This window comes from Vigna umbellata, chromosome 1, assembly GCF_029865625.1.
Source record: "Vigna umbellata cultivar VRB3 chromosome 1, Vumbellata_1.0, whole genome shotgun sequence".
NCBI classification, from domain to species: Eukaryota; Viridiplantae; Streptophyta; class Magnoliopsida; order Fabales; family Fabaceae; genus Vigna; species Vigna umbellata.
The window spans coordinates 13,251,761-13,278,044 of NC_142165.1; the positions used below are offsets into that span (position 1 = coordinate 13,251,761).

Consider the following 26,284-nt stretch of genomic DNA (forward strand, 5'->3'; position numbering starts at 1 on the left):
TGATTATTCAGAACACGATATAATAAACATTTTTAGTATATAATATCGTTTTTTAAATAACTTAAAATGTTTTTTCAAATAATTGTTTCGATAATATGAAATGTAAAATATTTTGGACTGTGTTATTTGAAAAGTTTTTTCTTCCAGATTTTATTTTTGGGAAAAAAAAAATACTAGTTTGTGCTGTTTCTTAGCCTTTTAGAACACTCTTTTAGTACATTATTTCAAATATTCATTCTTTTTTTTGTTCATCTTCCAATAATACCTATTAGGTAGAAGAAAGTGTTTGTAGCTATATTTCGAGATCCTTCCATTTTCTCATTTTTGATGCAGTGGGTCGGGTATGTGTTAGTTCAATTCTCAACTATCTCAAAGAAAGTTCATCTGCAAATCAGAGTTGTATTGTATTTAATGAAATAATATAGAATAATTAAAAAGGTTGAAATAACTTTACTAAAAGGGCGTTCTAGATAAAATATTTAGGGAGACTTAATTTTTATATTTTCTTAATGAACTTTTTAGAATATATTTTAAAAATGTTCCAAAAAATGTTATTAAGGCGTAAAGAAAAATAAGTCCTTATAATGTCCGCAGAAATGGAAGAATATGTCTCATCTCCATTAATCCACAAAGCAATAATTTCAAATGAAACATATAAAGAATCAGTTTTCAAAATAAAAGTTCGGTTTTAACTTTAAAAAAGTCTTGAATTAAAACAAAAGAAAGTGCATATAAGTAACATGGAACTTTTACTTCACATCTATAATATCTATCATCAATGATATTATACAAATGAATTTACCTTTTCAATGTTTATATTAATTTTCTAATTTTATCTTTTAATATGTAATCATTTTTTAAATCAAAATAATTATTTTATTAATTTTATCTTTAAATAGTTATTTTTAAAAAATTAAATATTTTTTAATTTGATATTTTGTTAGACTTAACTGGTTTTCTAAACTAAATTAATTATTTGTAGTAACAAATTACTATAAAATTAATAAAAAAAATTATCTATAATAAAATTATAAAAATTATTTATATTTATTTTTATAATTATAATTTTATTGTTTTATTATATAAAAAATGTATAAAAAATATGAATACATGAAAAATAGTTTTGTTTTTATCATACAAAAATAGATTATAGTATTTAATAAAATAACTAACAGGCCAAAGGCCCAAAATCCAACCAAAATTCGGGCCCTGTCATTACTGATAGGGCACGTCCCCAGGTACCAATTCTAAAACGACACTCCAAAATTCGTTCATCCATAACTTTACATCCATCGTAGCGTGTACTCTCATCTTTTTTAAATTTGAGAGAGAAAGAGAGTAGTGCGATCCGCGAAGTTGAATTTGAGAATCAAGGTGCAGACGCGATGGATCTGGAGGTGGTTGGGCGTCACGCGATGCTGTTCGACGACGACGGCATGGCGGCGTTCGTGAATTCAGCGGAAGCTCTGGTGGAGTGGAACTCCCTCTCCATCGACCGCTACGATGTCCGCCACCTTCTCTCTGCTCCCCTTCCTCCGCGCCTCAAGCGCCGCCCTCCTCAGCCCGAACCCGACCTCGATCACCTACGCTATCTCGATCTCCCTTCTTCTTCTTTCGAGGAAGAACCACAAGGTAAACCTAATGTATAATTATACTCTTCGTTTCCCTTTCTAGTTCCTTCTATTTGATATCATCTAAATATGATTTCGTTTTTAATTGCTACTGTGTTAGTTGTTGATTTTTTTTTTTCTCAACGAGAAGCTCTCAAAAGTATGACTGGTAGTTTTATTTTGATGATGTTTTCTTCGAGCTTATTTTATGTTCTTTTTATGGAGAGAAACTGCGGAGTTTTGTTTGCTTTCCAAGGTTCATTCCCATTCGTTAGAAGCTATGGTCAGAGCAAAAGTCAATCAAATGCAAGTCGGTGGCAGTCCTTAGAAATCCTTGGATTGAAATTTTAGTTTTTCATAGAACTCAAGCTTTAAGATAAAGCTTTTTGGTATTTGTTGGCTTTAGCTAGAATTTTTGCTTGCATGCATAGCTTTCTACTTTTTATTGTAGAACCGAGGTTTTTAAAGTTTGTGTTTGATATCTTTTTGGCTAGTATACTTCAAGTAATACAGTAATACAGGGAATTAAGTTAAGAGTATCCTGGAATTTGACTTACGTTATTCAATTAAAATTATTTATTATTTATCAAGATCAGATGATAACATTTGTGATTTTTCAATTTGGAAATTAGCATGAAATTAACAACTTAAAAAATTAAGATTGAAAAATACAAATTGGTCTTTGACTAACATCCTGAACAACATATATTCTCAAGCATTCACATAAGTGTATCTGTGTTTAATTCTTTAAAAACAAATTCTAAAATTATCCATTAAATTATTAATTCCTTAATTAATTCAGAGAATAGCCAAAAGTAGTTTCTTTTCTTACGGTTTCTGGTTCTAAAAATATTTCCCAGTACAAAAGAACTTTCAAAGAGAATTATACTTCCATATAATCAAAAGCAAGTCAAGAAAAGAACAAGAACATAAACATCAGGAAATTTACATTAATATGTCGTCATACAACCAATTCCAATGAACAGAAAATTTAGTCTATCCTAGACATCTCAAACCAGGTTTAGGTTTGGCCTCAATGGGAAAAAACGGAGCACCTAACAACGTATCTTCACAGACCAAGAACTACGAGATCGCCCCTTTCATTCTGGGGTGACGGCAGGATCGTACCATTCGAGCCTTTTTTTCATGCTTTTCCCGGGGGTCTGGAGAAAATTGCAATCAATAGGATTTTCCTAATCCTTCCCGAAAGGAAGAACTTGAAATTCTTTTTCCTTTCCACGTGGACCAGGAGATTGGATCTAGCCATAAGAAGAATAAAATGCTTGGCTGTTAAATAACTCACTTCTTGGTCTTTGACCCCCTCAGTCACTACGAACGCCCCCGATCAGTGCAATGAGATGTGTCTATTTATCTATCTCTCTTAACTCGAAAAGGAGCAGGTTTGAAAAAGGATCTTAAACGTACTCTTTACCGCAATTCCTTGCAGAAAGTGAAGTCTTGTCTTGAAAGGTCTCCAGATCGTCTCAGCGCACAAGTGTGTGTGCGCTTTGCGAATTTCCTTTAACTGCTGACTGATGTTATTCGCACAGGTACTGGTGCGCTATAATTTCCTTATAATTTATTTTTCTGGCTGTGCGAATTTTGGCTTGTGCTATGCGAGAATTGGCTGACAGACTCCAAATTATACACCCCTGTATAATAAAACAACTCTTTTTCACACTTATCAGATGTGACATATTGGATTGTAAGGTATGGAATACCATACTTCAATTTGCTTTCTCAAATACCGATATTCTTTATATTTAATCTGATAGGTATCGCTGAAGTATCCAACCTAAGAAATGTCAATAATTCGTTTTTTTCCATAGATGCTTATGCTTTGGGATACTTCGTAGATTTGTATAATTTTTAAAACATTTTATGAAAATCCACTACAGCTATATGAAAGTACAGTAATATACAAACATACAAAAGATGTTATCAAAAACATAAGTTTTTCTATATAAAAGGAATGAGATCTATGAAATACTGAATTTGACTTCAACATCGATATGGCCGCCAACTTCAACGTTGACATTGCTTATATCTTTGGGGATCTATATATTAAACAACATGGCAAAATTCTCAATTTACAATTAAGATATATATAATTCACATTTTATGTACAAATTTGCTAACTTTACAGCTTTAATATAATAGTACCAACAATGCACCATCACCTAGTTGTCTCAATTAAATGTCATGTTTAACCAAATATATCAATGTGTCTGAAAGACGAAATCTGTTTTTAAACACATAAGGTATCAAGTTTGTTCAATCTGTTATCGTCTTTTAGACACATTGATATATTTGGTTGGACATAACATTTAGTTGAGGCAACTAAGTGATGGTGCTTTGTTGGCTACAAGTCAAGTGTTTTTCGGTCGATGTTGGAAACTTGGAACAATATTTTACTTTTCCAGCATCCACCTGAGACGGTTGAGTGTTTTTATTTTTTGTGCAACCACAATGTCACATTTGCAGGATGGAATGTAATTTGCTACGGTTCCTGTGTCAGAATACAAGTAAGGATGTTTTCACCTGGCTTCAATTTACCTTCGGCTTCTTCTGTGTTCCAATTACTGTTTTAGTTGGATGATATTGTTGCCTTTGAAAATTATATTGGATTCTGATGTCGGATGTCACCTTTATGTTTGTTTAGATAATGGTTCAGGTCCAGTAAGTTCAGCTGGCTTTCATGCTGTTGCATTTTCATATGGAAATACTAATGCTTCCATGGAGACAAAGGATGATGATGCTGAGTCTAGTTTTCGTCCGAACTTCCCAGTACCAGAGAGTCTACTCCATAATCTGGTGAGTAACATGTCTTAATACATACTTTAATTGTGTGGTTTTTGAATGTTACTAACTTAATTGACCTTTCATTGTTTAACCAATGTCATTAGGTGATAATTGTCTAGGGTACATATGTTATTCTAAGGCTTATGATGTCTAAGTTTCAGATGCTCGGAGCATGAATGGAGTTCTTGTGACTCAAGGTAGCCATTCACAGGCACCTTTTTTTCCTTTTGATGTCATGAGAAGGGGCCGTGCAGGTGGGATTAGGATGATAGAAATTTGTTGATTCCTTATCTCTTGAGAGCAAATGGGATGATACTTGTCTACATAAAGTTCTGTTTCTTGATCTTTATCATTATCCAAGTATATTTGAAGTTGTCACGTGTTTGTTTAGTAAGATACAATTATCTTAATATTCTGCTTGGCAAGGCCCTTTCTAAGTTTATACTTATGCTAATTTTGAAATTTGAATTTATTGATTGAGAAACATTTGTTGTTTGTTGTTCTTTTCCAGCCTCCAAATGAGAAAATACATCAGATTATTTCAAGGACTGCAATGTTTGTCTGCAAACATGGAAGTCAGTCAGAAATCCTTCTTAGGGTGAAACAAGGAGATAATCCAACCTTTGGATTCCTGATGCCTGATCATCATCTTCATGCATATTTTAGATTTCTTATTAATCACAAAGAACTTCTGAAAGCTGACAAAGATGATGGCAGCTCAACCGAGGACATCAATAAGACTCGGGGGGGTGATCAAATAGGTGGTGCATTGTCTTTGCTTGGATCTGTCTATGGATCCGGAGAGGATGAGGATGGTACATCTGAGAACACTTTTGACTTTGGGAAAAAGGAATGTGGGGGAGCTATTGATGCTGTTAGTACTTATACTTCTCCTGGAGTAGAGCCGGCAGAATCTTGTTCAGATGTGGCCAAGAAGGATGGAAACGTTTCTAAAAACGCAGTACCTTTGAAAGAAAAAGTTCCAGTCATAAAGCGGAATCATTCTATCAGTACTGTTAAGACTGCAACCATAGTTAAAGCAAAATCAGGTGATGGCTTGGATTCAACGTCTAATAATACACAGAACAAGTCGCAGACTTCTTTCCCCAGTACTGCAGCTAAGATTGAACTGCCTGTTATTGAACCTCCGTCTGAATTAAAGAGAGCTATAGAGAAGATCGTTGAGTTCATCCTAAAAAACGGAAAACAATTTGAGGCTGTTCTTGCAGAACAGGATCGTCCTCATGGAAGGTTCCCCTTTCTTCTGCCATCAAATCGATATCATACTTACTATCTAAAAGTTCTTCAGTCTGTAGAACAGGTGAGTTTCACGGAATAATAAAAGTGAACTTATTTTTAGTGTATGTTCAAATTGTTTCCTGATAAGCTAGCAATTAATTGCACCTGCACTTTACTCGCTTGTAGGACATGATCCTTGTCACTCTAAGATTGAATGCCTTCTACCTACCCCTCCCTCTAAGAAAAAACACATTTTAATTGCCAGACATTGTCATCTGCTAAATAGTGCCTTCAATTTCTAGTAATTATTTTATTTGGGTTCTGGAGACATTTTTTGCACTAGTGTTCCATGAATTATTTGCAAATTTGATTTAGGTATTGTTAATTTTGACTTTGATCTACTACTTACGGCTGATCTTCCTAATTTTGTTCAGTCCAAGTTACGAGGCAAGGGCCACCAGAAGCACAATCCAGTAGGTCGAGTGGTGGACAATAATTCTGGTGTACATGATGAAAGTGACAATCATGTACATGAATCTATGGCTTCTGATCTACCACATGATAAGGACCGAAAAGAAAAGTTCAAGATGACTATTGGCAAGTCAAAGAAGGATGGTCAAGATCCAATTCCCAAAGACCAAGCTCAAAACACAGTTAGCATGGATGCAGCTGCGACAGCAGCTATTCTTCAGGCTGCCACTAGGGGTATGAAAAACCCTAATTTAGAACTTTTTAACAAGACATCAAGTGGTAGTGGTCAGGGTCTTGGAAGTGATGGTGGGTATTTATCTAGCTCTGGGACTGGGAGTCTGTATTCATCCCAACCACAAGCTCTTGTTGAAAATCCAAACTTAATTGCAAAGCCCGGGGCTTCTGCTCCTGTTGCGAAGGCTATTGCGGAAAAGATAGCTATTGCAACAGCAGGTGAAGCGGACTCCTCCGAAGCACATATGACTAAAGAGCAAAAGATTAAAGCAGAGAGATTGAAACGAGCAAAGATGTTTGCAGCCATGCTAAAAAGCTGTGTTGGAGCAAGTGAATTGCCACGAGCTTTGTCAGTGGAACCACTTGGCTCTGGCCTTTCCGGTTCAGATGCTGAGACTGTGAATCTTGTGGGTAAAGAAAGGGAAGGAAGTTCTGTTCCATTTGACGTCGAACATTCAGATAAAAGTCAAAATTCTGAGAAGCTTTCTGTTGATAATTCAGATAAAAGTCAGAAGAATGAGGACAAAGTTAGTGGTGATAACGAACGCCGTTCAAAAAGAAAGTACCGTTCAAGACATAGTAGACATGAAGAGGAGGAGGAAGACGAGAAGAAAGAAGAGCAAGAAGATAAAAGACGACACAAACGATCAGGAAAAAGACATCGGTCTTCACACCACAGTCGAGACAGACATAAGCACAAGAGAAAACAATCCTCTTCCAAAGACGGGCATTCTTACAGGGGGGTCGAGCATGACAGTTCCTCTGATGATGAACATCAACGTTCAAGGCGTCGTCATAACTACGATAGTTCCTCTGACGACGAACACCATAAACGTAGACATTCTCGCCGTTCTAATAAACATTATAGTTCGTCTGATGGTGAGCACAGGCACCGAAGCAGAAGTGTAAAGCGTGGGAGCAGATCCCGTGGTGACAGAGAAACAGAGCTGGAGGAGGGAGAAATAATTATGAAATTGGAAAAGTCGGCAGTTGGACGTGGTAGCAGGGAGGCATCTGCTGGATTATCCAATGCAAGGGCTTCATCTCAATCACCTGAAGTAACTGATGTTCCTGACGAGCTCAGAGCCAAAATTCGAGCCATGTTAATGGCTAACTTGTAAAACATCTGTAGATTGTATTTACTTACTCTTCTTCCTCACCACGTGGCTATTGTTACCTAACTTTTCCCAAACTAAATTAACAAAATCAATTTAGTACTTAAACAAGTTTCTTAACTGGATATATGATTATTTATTTATTTTTAGATTCAGAATTAAAAATAATTATGTGTGCATCTACAAAAGTTTTGAAAATAATGGTTATAAAAATAATTGTTTTAAATTTAGATGAAGTTATGTTGATTATTATAATTGAAAAGACGCTAATGTTATCAACTTTGAATTCAAATTAAGTAATATCTTTTTATAAGTTTTAATAAATATTTATGCTTATTTTCAATTTTACATCTACTTAATTTTTATACTAATTTGGTTTATAAAAAAATGTTAAATATATTTTTAGTGTTTTAATTTGATAAAATTTGTTAAGTTGTTTCAAAATAATTAAATTTATACATATATTAAAGATGAGAAATTAAATTAGTCTATTTAAAAGAAAAATTAATTTTAATTTTTAATAAAAGTTAATAGATTGAAAGTATATATAACTCATAAAAATATATAGTTTCACAGAAAAATATAATTTATATTGTGTCAATAAAGATATAACAAAACTTGTATTGTTTAAGCATTCTTTCTTTATAAATAAATAAAAAACTATATAGACTTAATAGAATTTAAAATATTTATTTTATGATAATAAAAATTAAAAAACTTAGTATTGATATTGTTATATTATAAAATTTATTATATAAATAACTTTTATAAATTTTATTTATTTATTTTATAGGTAATTTTTCCTTTGAAAAGATAATTAAATTTTAAAATAAAGTCAAGACAAAAACGCCATATTTTATAAAAAATATTTAAAGGATAAAATTGGAAAACAAACACTGAAAAAATTATACTAAGATTTTTTTAGTAGTGTGATAGTGTGGTGGATTATTGTTGTAAATGAGTACAAAGTTTAAATTTGAATTTTGTATAAATATATATATTTCATTATTTAATACAAAATGGTTAGTACATGCTACATACATTTAAGGGTTAAATATGTTTTTAGTCCCTAAACTATTGGTCGTTTCTGGTTTTCGTCCCTCTTCCAAAGTAAGGTACAATTTGGTCCTCATTCTTTAGAAAAACGTTCGTTTTAGTCCTCAAAATTTTGTTTTTAGTCCTCGTTTTAGTCCTCAAAACGTTCGTTTTTTCGACTAAAACGAACGTTTTTTAAAGATTGAGGACTAAATTGTACCTTACTTTGGAAGAGGGACGAAAACCAGAAACGGTCAATAGTTTAGGGACTAAAAACATATTTAACCCTACATTTAAAAATAGAAATACACACATATATATATATATATATAAATATATATATATAATAATTATTTTGTATAATTTATTTAATAACTAATACATATTAATACTAAATTGATTAGTAAAATTTATAATTTAGCACTAAATTAATTTCTATAAATTATAAGTTTATGATAAAATAATCCTCCAAATTTAATAATAAAAATGTAGTTATGTAATTTTTATTTATTTCTGCACTAAATTTCCTTTTCAAAAAGATTAAACAATGACTCTTTTACTCGTTTATGCCAAGTGTTTTAATTATTTGATGTTACGAGGGTCAGATCCAGCATAAGTAATATTTATTCACTATCTGTTCCGTATTGCGAAAATATATTTCTTACATGTTTGTTATCGGTAAAAAGAATTAATGGATTTTATATATGTATAAATACTCGTAAAATACTTGCTGATATTTTTTTTTAAAATATAAATTCAAATAAAAAATTAATTTTTAAACTACAATTTAAATTAAACTATTAAAAAATATTAATATAAATAAAAATTGTATTGCAATAAAATAAATTTAAATCCCTTATATCAAAATACAAATTTTAAAAAATCAATCTCTGTGTAATATAATTTCAATTTACTAAGTCTAAATAAAAAAGTATAAAGATATGAAATTAAATTTTAAATAATTATATTAATAATTTTATTTTGAATATGTGAATGTTAAAAAAATACTTAAATAAAATTAACTAATATTATTGTTGGATAATGAATATCAACCGATCATTATCATAATATTTTATTATCTACATATATTTATTGAAAATATTTATTTAATTTTATCTGTAAATATTTGTTAATAATATCTATTTAATATTGATTACAAATTCATTTAATATCTATCATAATCACCAAATAAATAATACGAAAATTGCTTTTAGTCTTCAAATTAAATTGCTTTTAGTTTCTAAAATTTAGAACAAATATTTGTTATAATACGAAAATTAACCACTTCAAATCTTTAATTATAGTACTTTTAATTCTTTTAATTTGAATGAAATGTTCTTTTTAGTTTAGAAATTTAATATATTTTAATTTTTTCTCTCTCATTTAGCTCCTTTACATAACAAAAATGAAGGATAGAAAACATAACACTTATGCTAACCTTCGTATTTTTACATGATTAAGTTTAAATAATAAAAAATATATTTCTAATAATTTTAAAGATATAATTTATCACTTTTAAATTTCAAATAACATATTCATGATTTTATATTTGGAGACTAAAACAATATTTTTAAATTTGAAGAATTAAAAAATTACTTTCAAATTTAAAAGACTTTAAATATTAATTTAAAATTAAAAATTAAAAAATCGATCCAAATTTTAAGGGTTAAAAAATGGTTTAGATAAAATTTTCATAATAAATATTTACATCATTATACTTCTGACACGTGTCATTACTGAACTAGATACCTCTAGTCATACTGGTAACGAGTCGGAAGGCGTAAAGCTAAAAAAAGAAATATTGTTAGAAATTTAGTTATCATGAAAAAAATAACTAAAAGAAAAAATAACCAAAATTGATGGATAAAATATTTAATTTTATTATAATTTTAATTAAACCACCCAAACGACATCGTGTAGTCTTCTATATATATATATATTCCTAGTTGCCGTAAAACCTAGAAGCTCACACACTCTTCATTCGCAGCTTCACAAAATCGCCGCACATAACACCATCCTCATATTTACATTGAATTTCTGCACTCTTCGATTTGTTCTCTGTATCTCATCACCAAAACAATGGTTGAAGCCGTAACAATTGAAGAAAGGCCAAAGTCCAGAGATATTAGACGTTATTTCTGCCAGTACTGCGGTATCTGCAGATCCAAGAAAACCCTAATTACCTCTCACATCAATTCGCAACACAAGGTAGTTTTATTTTCTGTATTTTTGTTTGTTCTTTTGAAAAATTAAACCCTTCACAATCATCCTTATTTAAATTATTACGATTTGGTGGATGTATACGGTCATGTAAGACTTCGTTAATTTTGGTGTCTTTTTAGGAAGAGGATGAGAAGGCTAGAAAAGAAACAGATCCTGAAACGGAGTCTTCAAAATCCAACACCTGCGAGGAATGTGGTGTCACTTTCAAGAAACACGCATATTTGTTGCAGCACATGCAAAGTCACTCGCCTGAGGTATCCTTTACATTCTTAAATATAAGACAATTTATAGATGGAAAATTCTGAAAGCACATGACAAACATATACTTTTTTTATCAGCAAAGAATAATAGTGCTCTAACAGAAACATATTCTTGTGTAATGTTTTATTTACTGTTGTGTTATTTGAAACATATTTTGTTTGTGGGAGAAGTAGCTCTTGTTGTGACTTAATAGTATTGTTGCATTAGGCTGAAGATACAAATTTTGCAGGAATATAATCTATAAGATTCTAAAATCATTGGAAAATTATGGATTAATAGTGTGAAGCATTGGATCCCAGACAACGAACTCCAAAATGCACGAGGCAACGAGTTTAGACTTGATGGATCAGTATCAGGTAGGGAGACCTCCTGTGAAGCTCCATCAAGGATGCCTCAGTCACGCTCTTTGAATTTGAGGTTGGCAGTCTGTTCATTTGTTTCTTGTTCTTCTCGGGGTATGATGATGTTTATGTTTGGGTTTTTTGTCGTTAACCAATTTTGTGATGTTTCCAGAGGCCGTTTGTGTGTACTGTTGATGATTGTCATGCGAGTTACCGAAGGAAGGACCACCTGACTAGGCACCTTCTACTACATGAGGGGAAGACATTCAAGTGCCCTGTTGAGAACTGCAACATTGAGTTCTCTTTGCAAGGCAATATGAAAAGACACGTTGAGGAGATTCACGATGGCGGTTCCACTGCCGCCGCTGACAGAAGTCACAAACAACATGTGTGTCCAGAGATTGGGTGTGGAAAGGTTTTCAGATTTGCTTCAAAGCTAAAAAAGCATGAAGATTCTCATGGTAGGCTCTCTTTTTTGGTTTTATGTACGAATTAGTGAAATGTCCTGTTGGTTACAATTTTGAAGAAAGCCTTTATCATGCAGTTAAGCTGGAATCAATAGAGGTGGTGTGCTTAGAACCCCGGTTGCATGAAGCATTTTGCTAATGACCAGGGCCTTAGAGCTCATGTAAATACCTCCCATCAATATATGACCTGTGACATTTGTGGGTCTAAGCAACTGAAGAAGAATATTAAGCGTCACCTTCGTTCACATGAAGCTGACAGCAGTTCCTCGAAGACCTTTCAATGCGAGTTTAAGGGTTGTAGCTGCACATTCTCTAATAATGTTAAATCTAGTGGTTGTGCATAATATTATTGAATTCTCAATTTGGTTTCGAGTGAACTTTATATTAATCTGTTCTTCATTGTGTCAACAGAAATCTAATCTTGATAAGCATAAGAAGGCTGTGCACCTTGAAGAAAAACCTTTTCGGTGCGGGTTTCCTGATTGTGGCATGAGATTTGCTTACAAACATGTGCGGGATAATCACGAAAAAACTGCTAAACATGTTTTTACCCTCGTAAGTTCTACTTTTTTGCTTTGGTATCCGGTTGTGCCAAAAGTTATCTATCTGACAAGAAATGGTGTGTGAAAGTTTTGCTTTTGAATTGTCATACTCAAAGGTTTTTTTGATGCAGGGTGATTTTGAAGAAGCTGATGCAGAGTTCAGGTCAAGGCCGAGGGGAGGGAGGAAGAGAGAATGTCCTACTATTGAAATGTTAATCAGGAAGAGGGTTACCCCACCCAGTAGATTGGAGGATTGGTTATTTATGCAGGACAGAGAGTAGAGTGCATTGAGAATTGTATTCCCAATACAAGTATGCAAATATGTTGGTAGTATTATATATATTTAGGATTAGTATTAGTCTTAGGAGATATAGAACATGTAGGGCATCAAAGATTAAACCGTGTAAGAAATTGAAGGGAGGGAGAACCATCTTTGATTGTTCTATGTAACATATAAAGTTCGTCAATTTTAAATTTGATTGAATCAATTAATAAAATAAATATATAGAGATAATGGGTTTTAGTAATAATCTTATTATAAAATTATTTTTTTATTTTATAATGTACATATCATATATATATTTGAAATATTTAGAGTTATTTTTATTAGATAATAAAATTTTCAATATTATTTATTCTGTTTATCCAATTGAAATCAATTATAATTCAATAAGGTGGAATATAAGTAAATTAAATAATACATAAAAGTTTTATGTAGTATTTAAATAATTAAAAATAATAGCATGATCTATATTGCTGTAACACTTACGTAAGTTATAAACGAATTAGTTAAATTAGGAAATCTAATTTTAAAATAAACGATAAAGGAATTAAATAAACCAAAAGCTGAATTTGATTTTAAAAACCTATCAAATTAATTTCAAATCAACTCTGGAATAATGTAAATTTATATATATTTAAGGTTTAGTTGCTTACTTTAAAAATCTATCAAATTAACGGAATGGTTAATGTGGATGAAGTTGATAGTTTTTTTTTTTTTTAAATAGTAACCAAATTGACACAGCAATAAAACTATGAACAAAACTTATATATAAAGTCGCATAGACTACTTAAACTGACCATTCTGATCGGGTTCAGTGATGTTTTATCAAGAATTTAAAAAGAAATATTTAAATTTTGGCACTCGTATGATTCTGTTAAACGATATTTATATGAATTTTAGTATTAATTCAAGTTTAACTTGTTTTTAACTATTGTGATATTTTCACTAATACACATGTATAATATATATAATTTTGGGAATAGTATAAAATTCAATACAATGTATTACAATTCAGTAAATTTAAATTAAAATAATACGTTTGGGATATTACTAAAATATATAAATTATAAATTATTATTGTCATAAATTACTTCATGAGCCTTTTTCACACGTCTTTCAATATTGTTCTAACAATTTAAACATTTTATTGAATTTTTATCAAATCTTTCACATAGTATATCATATCTTATAAAGAGTTATTCATAAAATCTTACACATAATTCCTTTTGAGAACCTATATCCAATCATAGTTACAAATTTCAATAGTTTGAATGAGAAATTTTGTTATCCAATTGATATCTTTAGTTATATAATTTAAAAACTCACTTAGACTCTTTAAATTTTTGCCTAGACACTTAAAAATTTCAACTAGGCAGGAAATAACCGAATCTTGATATAATTCCTAACATAAGGAAGCTCCTGTTTGGTGATGTTTTATTAAGTATAATTATGTGCTAGTGCGAATTTTAAAACGAAATATTATTTAGTAGTTAGCAGTTGTGGGAATCTGTTAAATGGTATCTATGAGAATTTTCAGAAAAGAATTTTAGTATTAATTCAAGTTTAACTTGTTTTTGAACTATTGTGATATTTTCACTTATACATATTCAGTAAATCTAAATTAAAAAATACGTTTGGGATATATTGAATTTAATCGAAATTCAGATTTGATACTAAAAATCTATCAAATTAACTCATACAGTAGTTTTTTTTATAAACCACTTATTCATATTTCTATTCTTAAACACACAGTGTAATTCTCAGATAAGTTAATTATGAAAATATATTTACTTGAAAAATAGAATGACATGCAGAAAAGCGTTGAATTTAAATAAGAGATTGCATTTAGTCAGATGATTTCTCTGAAACCGATTCAAGACACGAAACTGATGAATATAATCTTAAAATAGTAAATTGCGCAGTCAGACATTAGTTAATAGCAAATAGTGTAAGTCAGAGTCGCTCTAATGTTCTGGTTCCTGTCCTTTCTCCCAATGGCTCTTCAGAAAAGTGACACGTGTGCATCACTTCCCACACTTCCCAAACCTTTGGTCTTAGTCAAAACAAAACCCCATTTTTTGTTGCCGACTCCATTGCATCTCTCTGCCTCTTTCTCTCTCCATTTTCTCTCCCTTTAGAAAACTTGTGGGCACAACTGCATGACTCTTCTTTGATACTCATTCAACAACTTTCTTTCTAACCAAGCACACACTTATGTAAGACTTCTTCAACAGACACATACATTATATATTTAATCAACATGGAACCCTCTTCCAATCATGACATTGCTCACCCTTCTTCACATCCATTCATGTCCTTCACAGGACACCATTCCTCATGGATGCCCTCGATTTCTTCCCTCACAAGAGTAAAGAAACCCAAGATGATGATGATGAAGATGATGATAATGATAATGATAATGACATTCATCATCGTCAAACCCTCGACTTTCATGTAGATGTATGTGCTTTTTACATCCATCCATGCAAACTCATATATTTCTTCACATTTTTAAACCTAACCCTAGTTCGCTATGTGAAAATCTTATGTTTTTGTAATGTTGTTCATCTATAGACCAGTTTGGATCTCCTTACCAAGAACACGGGTGGCAACAGATCAGTTGAAGAAAGTGATGCTTTGGAAACTATGGATGAAAAGAGGGTAAGTGAATATTTGTGTCAGTGTTGTATATTAATGCAATTTCAGCACACAAAGTAGGCAAATTTTATAATATGTAATTAGTTTATTTATTCTTATGGGTACAGTTTGTAGCTTTGGTAACTGAATTGCATCAAGTGAATGCTGAAAATCAAAGATTAAGAGAGTTGATCGATCAGATGAACAATAACAGCAACGCCGTACGCATGCAACTTATCAAGATAACGCAGAAGCAGCATAACCTACGGGTAATTTATTTGTTTATTTATTTATGTATTTCTACAACTCGTCGATTATCAAAGAATATATACGGTGTAGAACATACGTATTGTTTTTTGCTTGGTTTTGTGTAGAAGAATGGAGTGGATGGAGAGAAAGAAGAGATGGTTCCGAGGTCATTTTTAGACATTGGTGTGGCTGAAAAGGATGAGGCTTCGCAGCAACCCTCAGAGGAAAAACTCAGAGAGAGCAAAAGCGTGGTTGATTTGATGCATCGGTGTAAGGGTAATGAGAAAGATGTTGAAGATAAGTTGGATTGTGGAAGGGAAAGCTCAAAAGCTAGAATGGAAGGTGACCAAGAACTTTCTAACAAAGTTCCTAAATTGGATCAAAATTCAGAAACCTTGTCAATGATCAAGAAAGCCCGTGTGTCAGTTCGTGCAAGATCAGACTCCACAATGGTTAGTAAACTAAATAATAAGCAGAAATGAAAATGGCAAATGCAACTATGTATAATATTGTGCATGTATTAGCACCAAGTTAATTATTTCACAAAAATTCAGTATATCTAATTAATGTGTTCTATGAAAGACCACTATGGATGATGAGAAATTAGGAGTTAATGTTGAGTTGGATGTGTAAAATATAATAGAAAGCAAATTTGATGGTCCAAAACGTATTTAGCTAGAAGCTTTTGCGACTTTCGATACAGTGATCCATCAACTAATAATATGAAACTTACGTTACTGGTATATAAATTGTTGTAAATTTTATGAGATTATAGCATGAAAATTCATATAATTTTAAAAGTTGATTAACAAATGAATCATATATGCAGAAATTATTGATTCAAGAGAAATTTCATGATTATAACAGATTGCAGATGGATGCCAATGGCGAAAGTATGGGCAGAAGATGGCAAAAGGGAATCCATGTCCAAGGGCCTATTATCGTTGCACAATGAGTACAGGCTGCCCAGTGCGTAAACAAGTATGCATGCTTCAAAACTGACTTACTTTTGCACTAAAATCATAAAAAAAAAAAACACACTTTTATCTCTAACATGAGCACATTATAAAGAAACAACGTCGTACACGAACAAGACATGTTATGTTTGTTGACAGGTACAAAGGTGTGCAGAAGATCGAAGTGTGTTGATCACTACATATGAAGGACAGCATAACCATCCACTTCCTCCCACAGCTCAGGCAATGGCCTCAACCACATCTGCAGCTGCTTCAATGCTTCTTTCTGGATCAATGCCAAGCTCAGATGGCCTAATCAATCCAACCATTTTGGAAAATGCTTCACTTCCATGCTCTCAAAACATGGCAACTCTCTCTGCCTCAGCTCCATTTCCCACCATCACTCTCGATCTCACTCAAAATCCTACCAATTCCTCACACCACCAAAGGGATCCACACAACCAACTTAGCCTCCTTTCTCCCCTTTTGGCTCAGAAGTTCATGTCAGTTCCAAAATTATTCGGACACTCACTGTGTGATCAAACTAAGCTTGCTGGCTTACATGAATCTCAGGGAATGGACGCTGCAGCTCCATCGTTTGCTAACTCACTGAATGCAGCAACTGCTGCTATCACTGCAGACCCCAATTTCACTGCTGCACTTGTGGCAGCCATAACATCTGTCATGGGAAGTTCACATTCAAACACCAGTGGTACCAGTAATACCACTGGCGATCACCACTGCAATAATAATGCATGAGACCTTCGGAAATTGGTTTAGTTCATGTTTTCTTTCTTATTCAAGATAGTTATAGATTTTTTTAGTTGGTTCATTTCATGCATGCCAAGGATCTTAATCTCTATATTATAGTCTTCTTTATTTGAAATTGTTATCTTAATAATGCATTCTGTTTTTAATGCTTTTGATATGGCCAATAGAATAAAAATTGTTTTTTTTTTCATGTGTGCTCTGCAAAAGTAGTTGAACGTTTCTGCAGTTTCTGGTCTTGTGCTTGACAATTCTAATGACCAAACTATATTAGAGAGTTTTTATCTTATCGATTCGTTAAAAATAATTTATAATAAGATTTTTAATTTGGTCTTTTGTATTTCAAAATAATTAATGTTATGTTTATCTTCTAAAATGTCATTTAATCACGTCACCAAGGTAAGTTTATTGATTTTAATAATAAATAGGCTAAGCGACAGTTTATTTTGGTCTATTTTACGAGATAGATATATACAACTTAAGAGAATTAAATATCCAACCCAACTCACTTTTTCTGTAGTGGACGTAACTTATCTTATATTGTGATATTTACTTTGAACAAATTTCTTATTTTTAAATTTATTTTGAAAATTTGATATAGTGTATTTTGTGTTGATGGTTGGACTCATTTTTCACACCATTTATGGTCCAAACTTAGTTTAAATCCATAATTTTCATATGAATAAAATTAAAAGAACATGTTTTACATCTTGAATAAGATAAAAAAAATTATTTAAAATCATATTAAAAACTTCTAAAAAACAGTGGTTTTGAAAAAAATAAATGAGTTGGAATGATTCTTTTTAGAAAGTAAGGTAAAGTAAATTCACTTTTTTTTATCAAAAAATCATATTTAGCTAGCATCATCATGTAGTTTAAGAGATCAAGTATCAATTTATGATGACAATTAAATTAAATTAAACTCATTTTAAAAGTAAAATAAATAGCCAAAATATAGTTGACCTATGTATTATAATAAATTTATTTGTGTGTGTGTGTATACTTTGTAAGTTATCTATGGTCTATAGTAAAAAAAAAACACCATTTAGCAAAAACAAATGGATGAATGAAGAAAACTGTTTTCTGCACCCCTAATGAATTGTTCTGCATTGATCCGGAGAGTTCCTTTTACCTTTTTTCTAAATTTCAAAAATATATTTTGGAATAAATGAGAAGTAAAAGAAAAAAAGGTTGAAAATAACCATCAAGCGGCCCAAAATGCAGCTTGGACATCACAAATGTTGGCCCATTATTGAAAAGAAAGGTTTACTTTTTGATTTTGAAAGCAGGTCGTCTCCTCTTGAAGCCTGCGAAGGCAACACACATTGTTCCTTCTTGCAGAGTCGAAACACAGTTTTGTAGCCGTTGTCTGCCTTCAAATAAAATAAATAAATAAATTACTCATTTCCTACAAACGATCTTCACGGTATTCTATTTCATCATCATAACTTTTCATTCTGATTTCAATAAAGTATTGGATTGGTCATGCTTCCACTATTATTACTTTTTTTTCTCTCGTGATTTTTAGTAGTTGTTTTTTTCGCCCGGATTCCGTTGCCGTCTTTTTTCAAGCGTGGTTTTTAAGCATATACCTTTATGCTCCTCTTTTTTGTTGGCATTAAAAGAGTGATTCCACTTATACCAGTTTATTCTATTTCCACTTCTTTAAATTTCATTTCAACTTACTTTTTGTGCCCTTTTGCTTACCATCTTCAGAGTTGAAGGATTTGAGATTTGAGCGTGCAATTTATGGTTTTTTGTGTGCTTTTGTGATAATATATAAGTATTCTGTCTTGTGTAGTCGCTCTAATAGAACACAATGAGTGCTGCGTCTTTGTTGTTCTCCTGCTCTATGCATGTGGGTGTGTTTCATCCCAAGCTGGCTGCAAAATCCTCTGTTTGTTGTTTTCACAATCAGCCCTGGAATTATTTGAAGCCAAAAACATCATTTGGGCATTCTGGGATCTCGGAAAAATCTAAACTTTCACGTAAAGGTGATGAGATTATGTGGAGGGCAGGGGCTCTTCAAGTTGAAAGTGCTCCCTCCTCTGTGGGGCAAAATTTTCAGTTTGATGATGTCATTGAGGCCCAGCAATTTGACAGAGAGACTCTCAATGCCATTTTTGAAGTTGCGAGGAGCATGGAGAGCATTGAAAGCAATTCATCTGGGAGCCAAATGCTTAATGGTTACCTCATGGCTACCTTGTTTTATGAGCCATCCACTAGAACCAGGCTTTCATTTGAATCCGCCATGAAAAGATTAGGTGGGGACGTTCTCACAACTGAGAATGCAAGGGAGTTTTCATCTGCTGCTAAAGGAGAAACGCTCGAAGGTATGTCCTGTCAATTAACGTTGCAATGTTTTTTTAGTGGGTGCATTTCATTGTTGTTCTATCTAAAATTGGAGTTTTGTGGAACTTTACTTCTTGCAGATACTATAAGAACTGTTGAAGGTTACTCTGATATAATTGTGATGAGACACTTTGAAAGTGGTGCTGCAAAAAGAGCAGCAGCAACTGCTAGCATTCCTGTAATCAATGCAGGGGACGGCCCTGGACAGCATCCCACCCAGGTATGAAGAATTTGCCGAAATTAGTAGAGTTTAGAAACCATTGCACAGAGAATGTCAAGTAGATATTATCATGGTATGATTTACTTTTCAAAGTAATCTTGAGCTGCGGCCTACATGGATAGAGTACTTTTTTACTGCAAAAATTGCATAGTTTGGCGTTTGCTATGCACCTTTTTGTTATAGCCATTTTCAGCATTGCATTGGATCGTTTGTTTCCGAGAATTGTTACTCTTCTTAAGGAAAGGAGGTTACATTTTTTGTATGTAAAGTGTATTACGTTGTGACAGAAACTTTAAAACAAACCCCTTAACTCTGCTGATGCTGTCACATGGTATTTGAAACAGAAAGGTTCATATCTTTTCCTTACAATTCCTGAGAAGTTGATTGGGTAGAACTGGTCTATAATTACCAATGCTATTAGTGTAAACTTAATTAATCGAGTCCTACCTTAAGACTTTGTTCAAGATATTGCACATTCTTTTCACCTGGGGGATAAGAAATTTATTCAGTAAACCCAAAAAGTGCTGGATGTACAAAAAGCCTGATTAGAAGCCGAAAACTGATTGAAGTACAAATCTTAAAATGTTTACACTTTTTTGGTGAAATGCTTGTGATCTAGAACATTATGGATTTTTCCACCTAAAAGTTCCTTCAATAACTTCTTATGTACTTTATTTACACTTTACAAGATGAGTCAATGTTTGTCTCTTCTTTAGTGTTTTTCATGTAGAGCAAGAAAATGCAGTCAAGGGGAAATTTTTATGACTTTATTGTTTGCCCTGCATTCTTCTAAAGTTTAATAATTTGAGTGGTAAATGCTTGATTTGATTTTTGAGCCTCAAAACTCTTTTCTTCATTAAACTGCACAGGCACTGCTAGATGTTTATACCATTGAAAGAGAGATAGGAAAACTGGATGGAATTAGAGTTGGGCTTGTGGGAGACCTTGCTAATGGGAGGACTGTTCGCTCACTTGCATACTTACTAGCCAAGTATGAGAATGTGAAAATTTATTTTGTCTCTCCTAACGTGGTTAAAATGAAGGTAACTGCTGCTGCAAATTCTGGTTATGCCATGCCAAGTACACGACACAAGTTCTAAAATGTTTTTTGTTTTATCATAGGATGATATAAAAGAGTATCTGACATCAAAGGGAGTGGAGTGGGAAGAAAGTGCTGATTTGATGGAAGTGGCTTCTAAGTGTGACGTGGTTTATCAAACTCGCATTCAGAAAGAAAGATTCGGAGAGAACATTGATCTTTATGAGGAGGCACGAGGCAAGTACATTGTGAACAAAGATGTCCTGAGGGTGATGCAAAAACATGCTGTGGTTATGCACCCTCTTCCAAGACTTGACGAGGTAAAACACCTAGGAATTATTGACATGGCATTGTATCATGTATTCTTGTTATGAACACAAGCTTTGAGATTCAATAAACTAAATTCTTCCCATAATTTCATGCAGATCACAGTGGATGTTGATAGTGATCCAAGAGCTGCATACTTTAGGCAGGCAAAGAATGGTCTATATATTCGGATGGCACTCTTAAAGGTATTGCTTCTTGGTTGGTAAGGATTTCATTCACTTTTCAAAGTGAATGGAGTTATCTAAGGGTTTTCTTCATTTCCTTTTCTTGGATTTTAGCTTGTTTTTCTATCATGTTGACATCATTTCTCACATTTAGATCGATGTTGGGAGGTATTACATCTGCGTCTATAAGTAAATGGACGTGGTTACTCATGATGTATCTAAACTACTGTGTTTCCAAACACAGTTTTTTTTTTCTATCTCTAGGATTCAGAAAAAAAGTGACAATTAAAATCTTCTTTGTGAGTGAAAATTTCCTTCATATGCAGTCACCAACCTAAATGATACGATTAATTGGTGTATAAAGTGCGAGCTTAGTTTAAAAATGGATGTACAATCTTTTGTTCTTTGAAATTATTAATCATTGACGCGTTGCTACGCTAACATCATAACGATTACATCAATTAACAAGTGGAATATCACAAGGTAGAAAATTCCCATCGAACGATTACATCAATTAACTTCATTGCTACTATTATTAGAATGGCAGTTGGCTTGTGTATCTCTCCCCTATTTTAGTGTATCTTTTAATAAAATTATGGGTTTTAAATAACTTAAAATAGTAACTTTAGAATGTAGGTTCTCCACCTTCGTTCGTCTATTGTTAATATAGGTTTTATACTCGTTATAATAATAAGTAACTTCAAAATTTAAACTTCTACTTTAGTATTTTGAACAAAATATTTGATTATTTTATGTTGGAAATTTATTTTAATTTTCAAAAAACATAAATAGAGAGAAAATATGGACATACATTTCCCTTTTTTATACATGAGATCCACCCAAACCATTTCTCTTCTAAAAAAATGAAAGCCTACACTTGTATCGTAACTTAAGATAACTTAACATTAGATACTTCCATATTTGTAATATGATGTTACCACAGCAAACATACAAAAAGTAACTATTACAGCGTGAATTTTAAATTGTACCCAACAAAAAGAATCAGGTAAAAGGTAATAGGCTACAGTTTTCTACAACAATGCATGGCCAAGAGTATCGTGAATAACTTAAAATAGAAAACGGAAGCAGCATCACTGATTAATACAATAACTTCAAGCAGGAGTATAACTTGAAAGTATTTTCTTACACAGCTAAGGGTGTCAGCTAATATGTAGGGAACTTGGGATCCACGTTGTATGCCCAAGACTCTAAGCCCCCAACAATGTCCTTGGCAGATGTGAAACCCATTTTGTGAAGACACTGAACAGCCCTTTGAGAATCATTTCCCCTTCTGCACACTACATATAATTGTGCACCTGATCCAGAAACTAGACCACTGTCCTCTTTCTTCAAAGCTGCTGATATTTCAGGTAGCCGAGACTCTAACGTTGAGAGTGGAATGTTCAGGGACTTCGGTAGAGATACAATCTTGAAATGGTGAGCTGGTCTAACATCAACCAGCACATGTGGTTCCTTCTTAAGAATTATTTCACTGTATTCCTTGCTGCTGATTCTAGATTCACTCGGAAGTAGATGTAACTTCAAAGGAGGCTGCATAGGCAATTAATGACATTGAAAATATCAAAATAATTTCATCGAAGGCAATATTATTAACAGCAGTCTCATCCAATACAAAATAAAGTACACCCAACTTAGAACCAAGTTTATCTAAATACAGGAGAGGTGAAAGGCAAGAATAAAAAAAATACCACACGCAAGGGAGTCTCGGTGAACTTCTCATAATCAAATTCTTGGAATTTCTGCTGTGTAAATGTTGCATTTTCTCCACATGCTTCACAATGCATAGACCTTCCTCTAATTTTGACCTGTGCAATTAAAACATAATCAGTAACAAATAAATATGATCTTGCTATGGAAAACCCATAGTATAATTGTTTTGACTCATGTATATTCAGTGCACTACTAGAGGAAAAACATTCAAACAAATAATGAGATTTCATCAATTATTACAAATCATAAGAGGGTGTTGGCAAGATTGTGTTAAGAGAGAACGTCTCCAGCATTTCTCAAATCCTAATAGACATTGGAGTTCCTAACATACAATACGAATCCTTCCAGACAATGCATCCAAGAGAAGCATCCTTCCTGAGAGTGGTTCACCAACAGCAGCCGCAATCTTAATAGCCTCAAGAGCCTGGAGACAGCCAATTATACCAGGAACTGAAAATGATAAGAGCAAATGTCAAAAAAAACAGAAGAGTAGCCAGACAAAAAATAAAAAGGTAATAATGAGAAGTAAAGCAAGTTGAATGATAAAAAGTCCAGCATCTATAAATCATAGTTTAGCAAAATGAAATATAAATAAAACAACTTAAACATTCAAAACAAATTGAATCTTAGCCAATAAGTCTCACTAAAGGGAACCTTACTGCTAAACAAAGAATAAATCGCAATATGCCTCACATCACCCTTCTAGCTTACAATTCTTATTAAACTTCTTGACCCTTTGATTCCCCATTTTAAATTTCCTTCCTTGTATAGTATAGTACCATTCATGATATTAGAAAAACTGGTGGTTGTGAACCAGTGAATCTACAAAAAACCTTCCCTTCTTCAGTTAAACTTGATGGCTTAAAATATAAAGATACTTCCCCATTTATAGAGACAGATTTGGTAGAAAGGAATCACACAATCAGACTAAATACCTAGTTGTCACCAATAATTTAAGTATACATTACCACAAATCAATGACTCAACTTTGTAATGAACACAGGAGATCAGAAGAATTGTCTTTTGGTTGGCATTGTTTCTTATGTAAACATCTCTTAGACTAGCAATGAAAAGTAAAATTGATTCAGTTCACAAAAGCACTAGTAAATTTACCTACTCCAAGAACTCCACCCTCAGCACAACTTTGGCATGCCGTTCTAGGTGGTGGCAACGGAAAGAGGCATCTATAGCACGGACCACCTTTGTAATTGTAGACAGTAAGCTGAAGAATAAGTTTCCATTGTTAAAACTTAAATTATGCGACATAATCAAGCATACATGATGACTTGTCCTCCATAAAGAATTATGCAACTTAAATGCTCGAAAGAAAAAAAAAATAATTTAGACATGTACCTGCCCCTCCATTCCCAATGCAGCACCTGAGACAAGAGGCTGCATCATAAAAAAATAATTAATAAGTTGTCCCTTAAATCACATTACGTACATAGCTATAAAATAAATCCATATAATTGCAATTTTTCAAATTTATAAAAAAATTGATGCTTAGTGATTACAAATATTTTAAAGATAATAACTCATGACAGATACACTTTAAAATTATTAGTAGGCAACAGCGTAGGAGCAAGCATAACTTCCATTTTTTTTTAATGAATGTCAATATTATACAAAATAATGCTGACTTCGGAGTTGCATTCAGGGAGGTCAAAATCTTAGAATAACAAGTGAAAAGGCTCGTGTTGCATCAATTAAATTTGCTCATACATCAAAACATTAGCACTTACCTTTCCTAGTACCACGCAGCAATCACTGATCAAGTACCTGGTAGGAGCATTATCTGTTGCATCTACGATTATATCATATCTACCAAATTTGTATAATTAAAACATAGAAAAACATGGTTAGTCATAACATTCAATGTTAAATGCAAGCATAGAAGGAAGAGGCCTGAAGCAAAAACAAAGATCAATCAGATTATAGAAATTATACTTGCTAAGAATTTCCAAAGCATTAGAAGTCCGCAAAGCTTCTTCATGTTCCACAACTTCAATAGTGGAGTTGACCCTAACAATCAAAACATCTTAGTTCCAAGGACAATGATGATTCAAGCATTTGAAAAAAAAAAATATAATTCGGTTTGTCCACAAAAAATTGATGTGATGAATAGTAGTAGGTAAGAGAGCAACATACGAGAGACAAGCAGCAGCGGCAGATTTCACTTTTGGCTTACCAACATATGCTTCTGTGTGGATAACCTGAAACAAAGTAAGAACTTGTCAAAACTAATAATCGTAGTGAAGTTAAAAGAAAAACAGTAAATGAACACCAGATATAAACATATGAAAAATACACAAGGTACATGTTGTACCTGCTATGCCTAAAAGGGATGAGAGGGAAAAACAGACAATACTGTACCTGCCTATGCATATTATTCAGCTCAACCACGTCATGATCAACAATACCCAAGCGCCCTGAGTGTAGATTTTAAAAAGTAAGCTTCAAAATTGTATAGACTAAAACAAGAACGATACTTAAAAAGAGTGATATTTACCAACACCAGCAGCTGCAAAGTATAACAATGCAGGCGCACCCAATCCACCAGCTCCCACAACCAAAATCGATGACTTCAACAGATTTGCCTGCCCTGCTCCCGACAAACGCAAAAAATTATGAACATTTTCCACAAAAATAAAAGAGATTAGCAAATAGAGTTCTATGTCTGATGTCTATTTTTCCCAACACATGGCAAAAAGCAACACATTAAGATTACCAATTGTTATGGTTACCATAAAGCAATTGCAACATGAAACTGTACTATATTTAATACTTGAGCATACATATGCAATGAATACGATTATTCCTTCGTTAAGTTAAATATAGTTAAGCTAATGTAGCATGATAAGTAAGGATATAAAATATTGAAGACAAGACCTTCAACACCAAAGGAAGGAAGCATAAGATGACGACTGTATCTGTGGATCATGTCCTGCGTCAAACCGTTTGTGGGGTACGAAGAAGGATAAGAAGAGCCATTGGGGGGTGCGGCGTCGTTTCGGAGATTAATCTCTCTGAGTTGAGCTTCAAGCACAGATATTTTATCCTCAATTTTTGCCTTTGCATCCTTCAGTGAATCTAGTTCCCGGAGAATCTCCGACGCCGACATGGCAACACCGCAGACTCCTGTGACTTTGCACTCCCCTGATCCAGCGCCACACTCACCAAAACCAAACCAGGGTTTTTCTACCCGAAATTTTACTGTT

General features: G+C 32.9%; 6 protein-coding genes across 18 annotated transcripts; 5 read left to right on the plus strand and 1 right to left on the minus strand.

The window, feature by feature from the left end:
- The first annotated feature begins 1,261 nt into the window (after positions 1-1,261).
- Positions 1,262-7,620, plus strand: LOC124847858 (uncharacterized). 8 transcript variants are annotated; one of them, XM_088095781.1, is made up of 4 exons: positions 1,262-1,632; positions 4,273-4,424; positions 4,924-5,733; positions 6,086-7,620. In XM_088095781.1, the coding sequence occupies exons 1-4, from the start codon at positions 1,386-1,388 to the stop codon at positions 7,475-7,477; spliced, it is 2,601 nt and encodes an 866-aa protein (XP_087951907.1). In that variant the 5' UTR covers positions 1,262-1,385; the 3' UTR covers positions 7,478-7,620. The 8 variants fall into 8 exon arrangements, with proteins under 8 accessions (XP_087951907.1, XP_047181395.2, XP_087951912.1 ...); XM_047325439.2 differs by having other exon boundaries at positions 1,489-4,135; XM_088095786.1 differs by having other exon boundaries at positions 1,491-1,632; positions 1,836-4,424.
- A 2,845-nt stretch (positions 7,621-10,465) lies between these two features.
- Positions 10,466-11,641, plus strand: LOC148204691 (transcription factor IIIA-like). Of its 3 annotated transcripts, XR_015781401.1 has the most exons (4): positions 10,466-10,714; positions 10,849-10,983; positions 11,270-11,407; positions 11,504-11,641. XR_015781401.1 is itself a non-coding variant. In XM_088095811.1 (3 exons), the coding sequence occupies exons 1-3, from the start codon at positions 10,586-10,588 to the stop codon at positions 11,225-11,227; spliced, it is 294 nt and encodes a 97-aa protein (XP_087951937.1). In that variant the 5' UTR covers positions 10,466-10,585; the 3' UTR covers positions 11,228-11,407. The 3 variants fall into 3 exon arrangements, 2 of the variants coding, with proteins under 2 accessions (XP_087951937.1, XP_087951943.1); XM_088095811.1 differs by lacking the exon at positions 11,504-11,641 and having other exon boundaries at positions 11,198-11,407; XM_088095817.1 differs by lacking the exon at positions 11,504-11,641 and having other exon boundaries at positions 11,220-11,407.
- A 264-nt stretch (positions 11,642-11,905) lies between these two features.
- LOC148204692 (transcription factor IIIA-like) lies at positions 11,906-12,828 on the plus strand. Of its 2 annotated transcripts, none has more exons than XM_088095823.1 (3): positions 11,906-12,118; positions 12,210-12,353; positions 12,472-12,828. In XM_088095823.1, exons 1-3 carry the CDS (start codon positions 11,921-11,923, stop codon positions 12,619-12,621), a joined length of 492 nt encoding a protein of 163 aa, XP_087951949.1. In that variant the 5' UTR covers positions 11,906-11,920; the 3' UTR covers positions 12,622-12,828. The 2 variants fall into 2 exon arrangements, with proteins under 2 accessions (XP_087951949.1, XP_087951952.1); XM_088095826.1 differs by having other exon boundaries at positions 11,906-12,113; positions 12,208-12,353.
- Positions 12,829-14,943: 2,115 nt separating this feature from the next.
- On the plus strand, positions 14,944-17,387 carry LOC148204693 (putative WRKY transcription factor 31). The gene is made up of 6 exons (XM_088103229.1): positions 14,944-15,083; positions 15,198-15,284; positions 15,389-15,529; positions 15,635-15,961; positions 16,377-16,490; positions 16,625-17,387. Exons 1-6 carry the CDS (start codon positions 14,961-14,963, stop codon positions 17,222-17,224), a joined length of 1,392 nt encoding a protein of 463 aa, XP_087959355.1. The 5' UTR covers positions 14,944-14,960; the 3' UTR covers positions 17,225-17,387.
- A 1,110-nt stretch (positions 17,388-18,497) lies between these two features.
- On the plus strand, positions 18,498-21,629 carry LOC148204694 (aspartate carbamoyltransferase 1, chloroplastic-like). Of its 3 annotated transcripts, XM_088095839.1 has the most exons (6): positions 18,498-18,659; positions 19,035-19,566; positions 19,666-19,805; positions 20,675-20,848; positions 20,928-21,164; positions 21,270-21,629. In XM_088095839.1, the coding sequence occupies exons 2-6, from the start codon at positions 19,053-19,055 to the stop codon at positions 21,375-21,377; spliced, it is 1,173 nt and encodes a 390-aa protein (XP_087951965.1). In that variant the 5' UTR covers positions 18,498-18,659; positions 19,035-19,052; the 3' UTR covers positions 21,378-21,629. The 3 variants fall into 3 exon arrangements, with proteins under 3 accessions (XP_087951965.1, XP_087951958.1, XP_087951959.1); XM_088095832.1 differs by having other exon boundaries at positions 19,035-19,805; XM_088095833.1 differs by lacking the exon at positions 18,498-18,659 and having other exon boundaries at positions 18,693-19,805.
- Positions 21,630-22,284: 655 nt separating this feature from the next.
- Positions 22,285-26,284, minus strand: LOC148204695 (adenylyltransferase and sulfurtransferase MOCS3-like). The gene is made up of 11 exons (XM_088095842.1): positions 25,956-26,284; positions 25,576-25,668; positions 25,440-25,495; positions 25,215-25,279; positions 25,014-25,088; positions 24,809-24,887; positions 24,420-24,458; positions 24,180-24,288; positions 23,398-23,516; positions 23,045-23,161; positions 22,285-22,886 (listed from the first exon to the last, which is right to left on the minus strand). Exons 1-11 carry the CDS (start codon positions 26,185-26,187, stop codon positions 22,500-22,502), a joined length of 1,371 nt encoding a protein of 456 aa, XP_087951968.1. The 5' UTR covers positions 26,188-26,284; the 3' UTR covers positions 22,285-22,499.

Coding starts and splice junctions, on each gene's coding strand:
- LOC148204695 (XM_088095842.1), bottom strand. CDS start 26,187: ATGTCGGCGTCGGAGATTCTCCGGGAACTAGATTCACTGAAGGATGCA. Junction 25,280..25,439: donor TGAATAATATGCATAGGCAG/GTACAGTATTGT, acceptor ACTTTGTTTCAG/GTTATCCACACAGAAGCATA. Junction 24,888..25,013: donor GCTTTGGAAATTCTTAGCAA/GTATAATTTCTA, acceptor CAAATTTGGTAG/ATATGATATAATCGTAGATG.
- LOC124847858 (XM_088095781.1), top strand. CDS start 1,386: ATGGATCTGGAGGTGGTTGGGCGTCACGCGATGCTGTTCGACGACGAC. Junction 1,633..4,272: donor TTTCGAGGAAGAACCACAAG/GTAAACCTAATG, acceptor ATGTTTGTTTAG/ATAATGGTTCAGGTCCAGTA. Junction 5,734..6,085: donor TTCTTCAGTCTGTAGAACAG/GTGAGTTTCACG, acceptor AATTTTGTTCAG/TCCAAGTTACGAGGCAAGGG.
- LOC148204693 (XM_088103229.1), top strand. CDS start 14,961: ATGGATGCCCTCGATTTCTTCCCTCACAAGAGTAAAGAAACCCAAGAT. Junction 15,084..15,197: donor CCCTCGACTTTCATGTAGAT/GTATGTGCTTTT, acceptor GTTCATCTATAG/ACCAGTTTGGATCTCCTTAC. Junction 15,962..16,376: donor CAAGATCAGACTCCACAATG/GTTAGTAAACTA, acceptor TGATTATAACAG/ATTGCAGATGGATGCCAATG.
- LOC148204692 (XM_088095823.1), top strand. CDS start 11,921: ATGAAGCATTTTGCTAATGACCAGGGCCTTAGAGCTCATGTAAATACC. Junction 12,119..12,209: donor GCTGCACATTCTCTAATAAT/GTTAAATCTAGT, acceptor TTGTGTCAACAG/AAATCTAATCTTGATAAGCA. Junction 12,354..12,471: donor CTAAACATGTTTTTACCCTC/GTAAGTTCTACT, acceptor TTTTTGATGCAG/GGTGATTTTGAAGAAGCTGA.
- LOC148204694 (XM_088095832.1), top strand. CDS start 19,053: ATGAGTGCTGCGTCTTTGTTGTTCTCCTGCTCTATGCATGTGGGTGTG. Junction 20,849..20,927: donor CTAACGTGGTTAAAATGAAG/GTAACTGCTGCT, acceptor GTTTTATCATAG/GATGATATAAAAGAGTATCT. Junction 21,165..21,269: donor CTCTTCCAAGACTTGACGAG/GTAAAACACCTA, acceptor AATTTCATGCAG/ATCACAGTGGATGTTGATAG.
- LOC148204691 (XM_088095811.1), top strand. CDS start 10,586: ATGGTTGAAGCCGTAACAATTGAAGAAAGGCCAAAGTCCAGAGATATT. Junction 10,715..10,848: donor ACATCAATTCGCAACACAAG/GTAGTTTTATTT, acceptor GTGTCTTTTTAG/GAAGAGGATGAGAAGGCTAG. Junction 10,984..11,197: donor TGCAAAGTCACTCGCCTGAG/GTATCCTTTACA, acceptor TTGTTGCATTAG/GCTGAAGATACAAATTTTGC.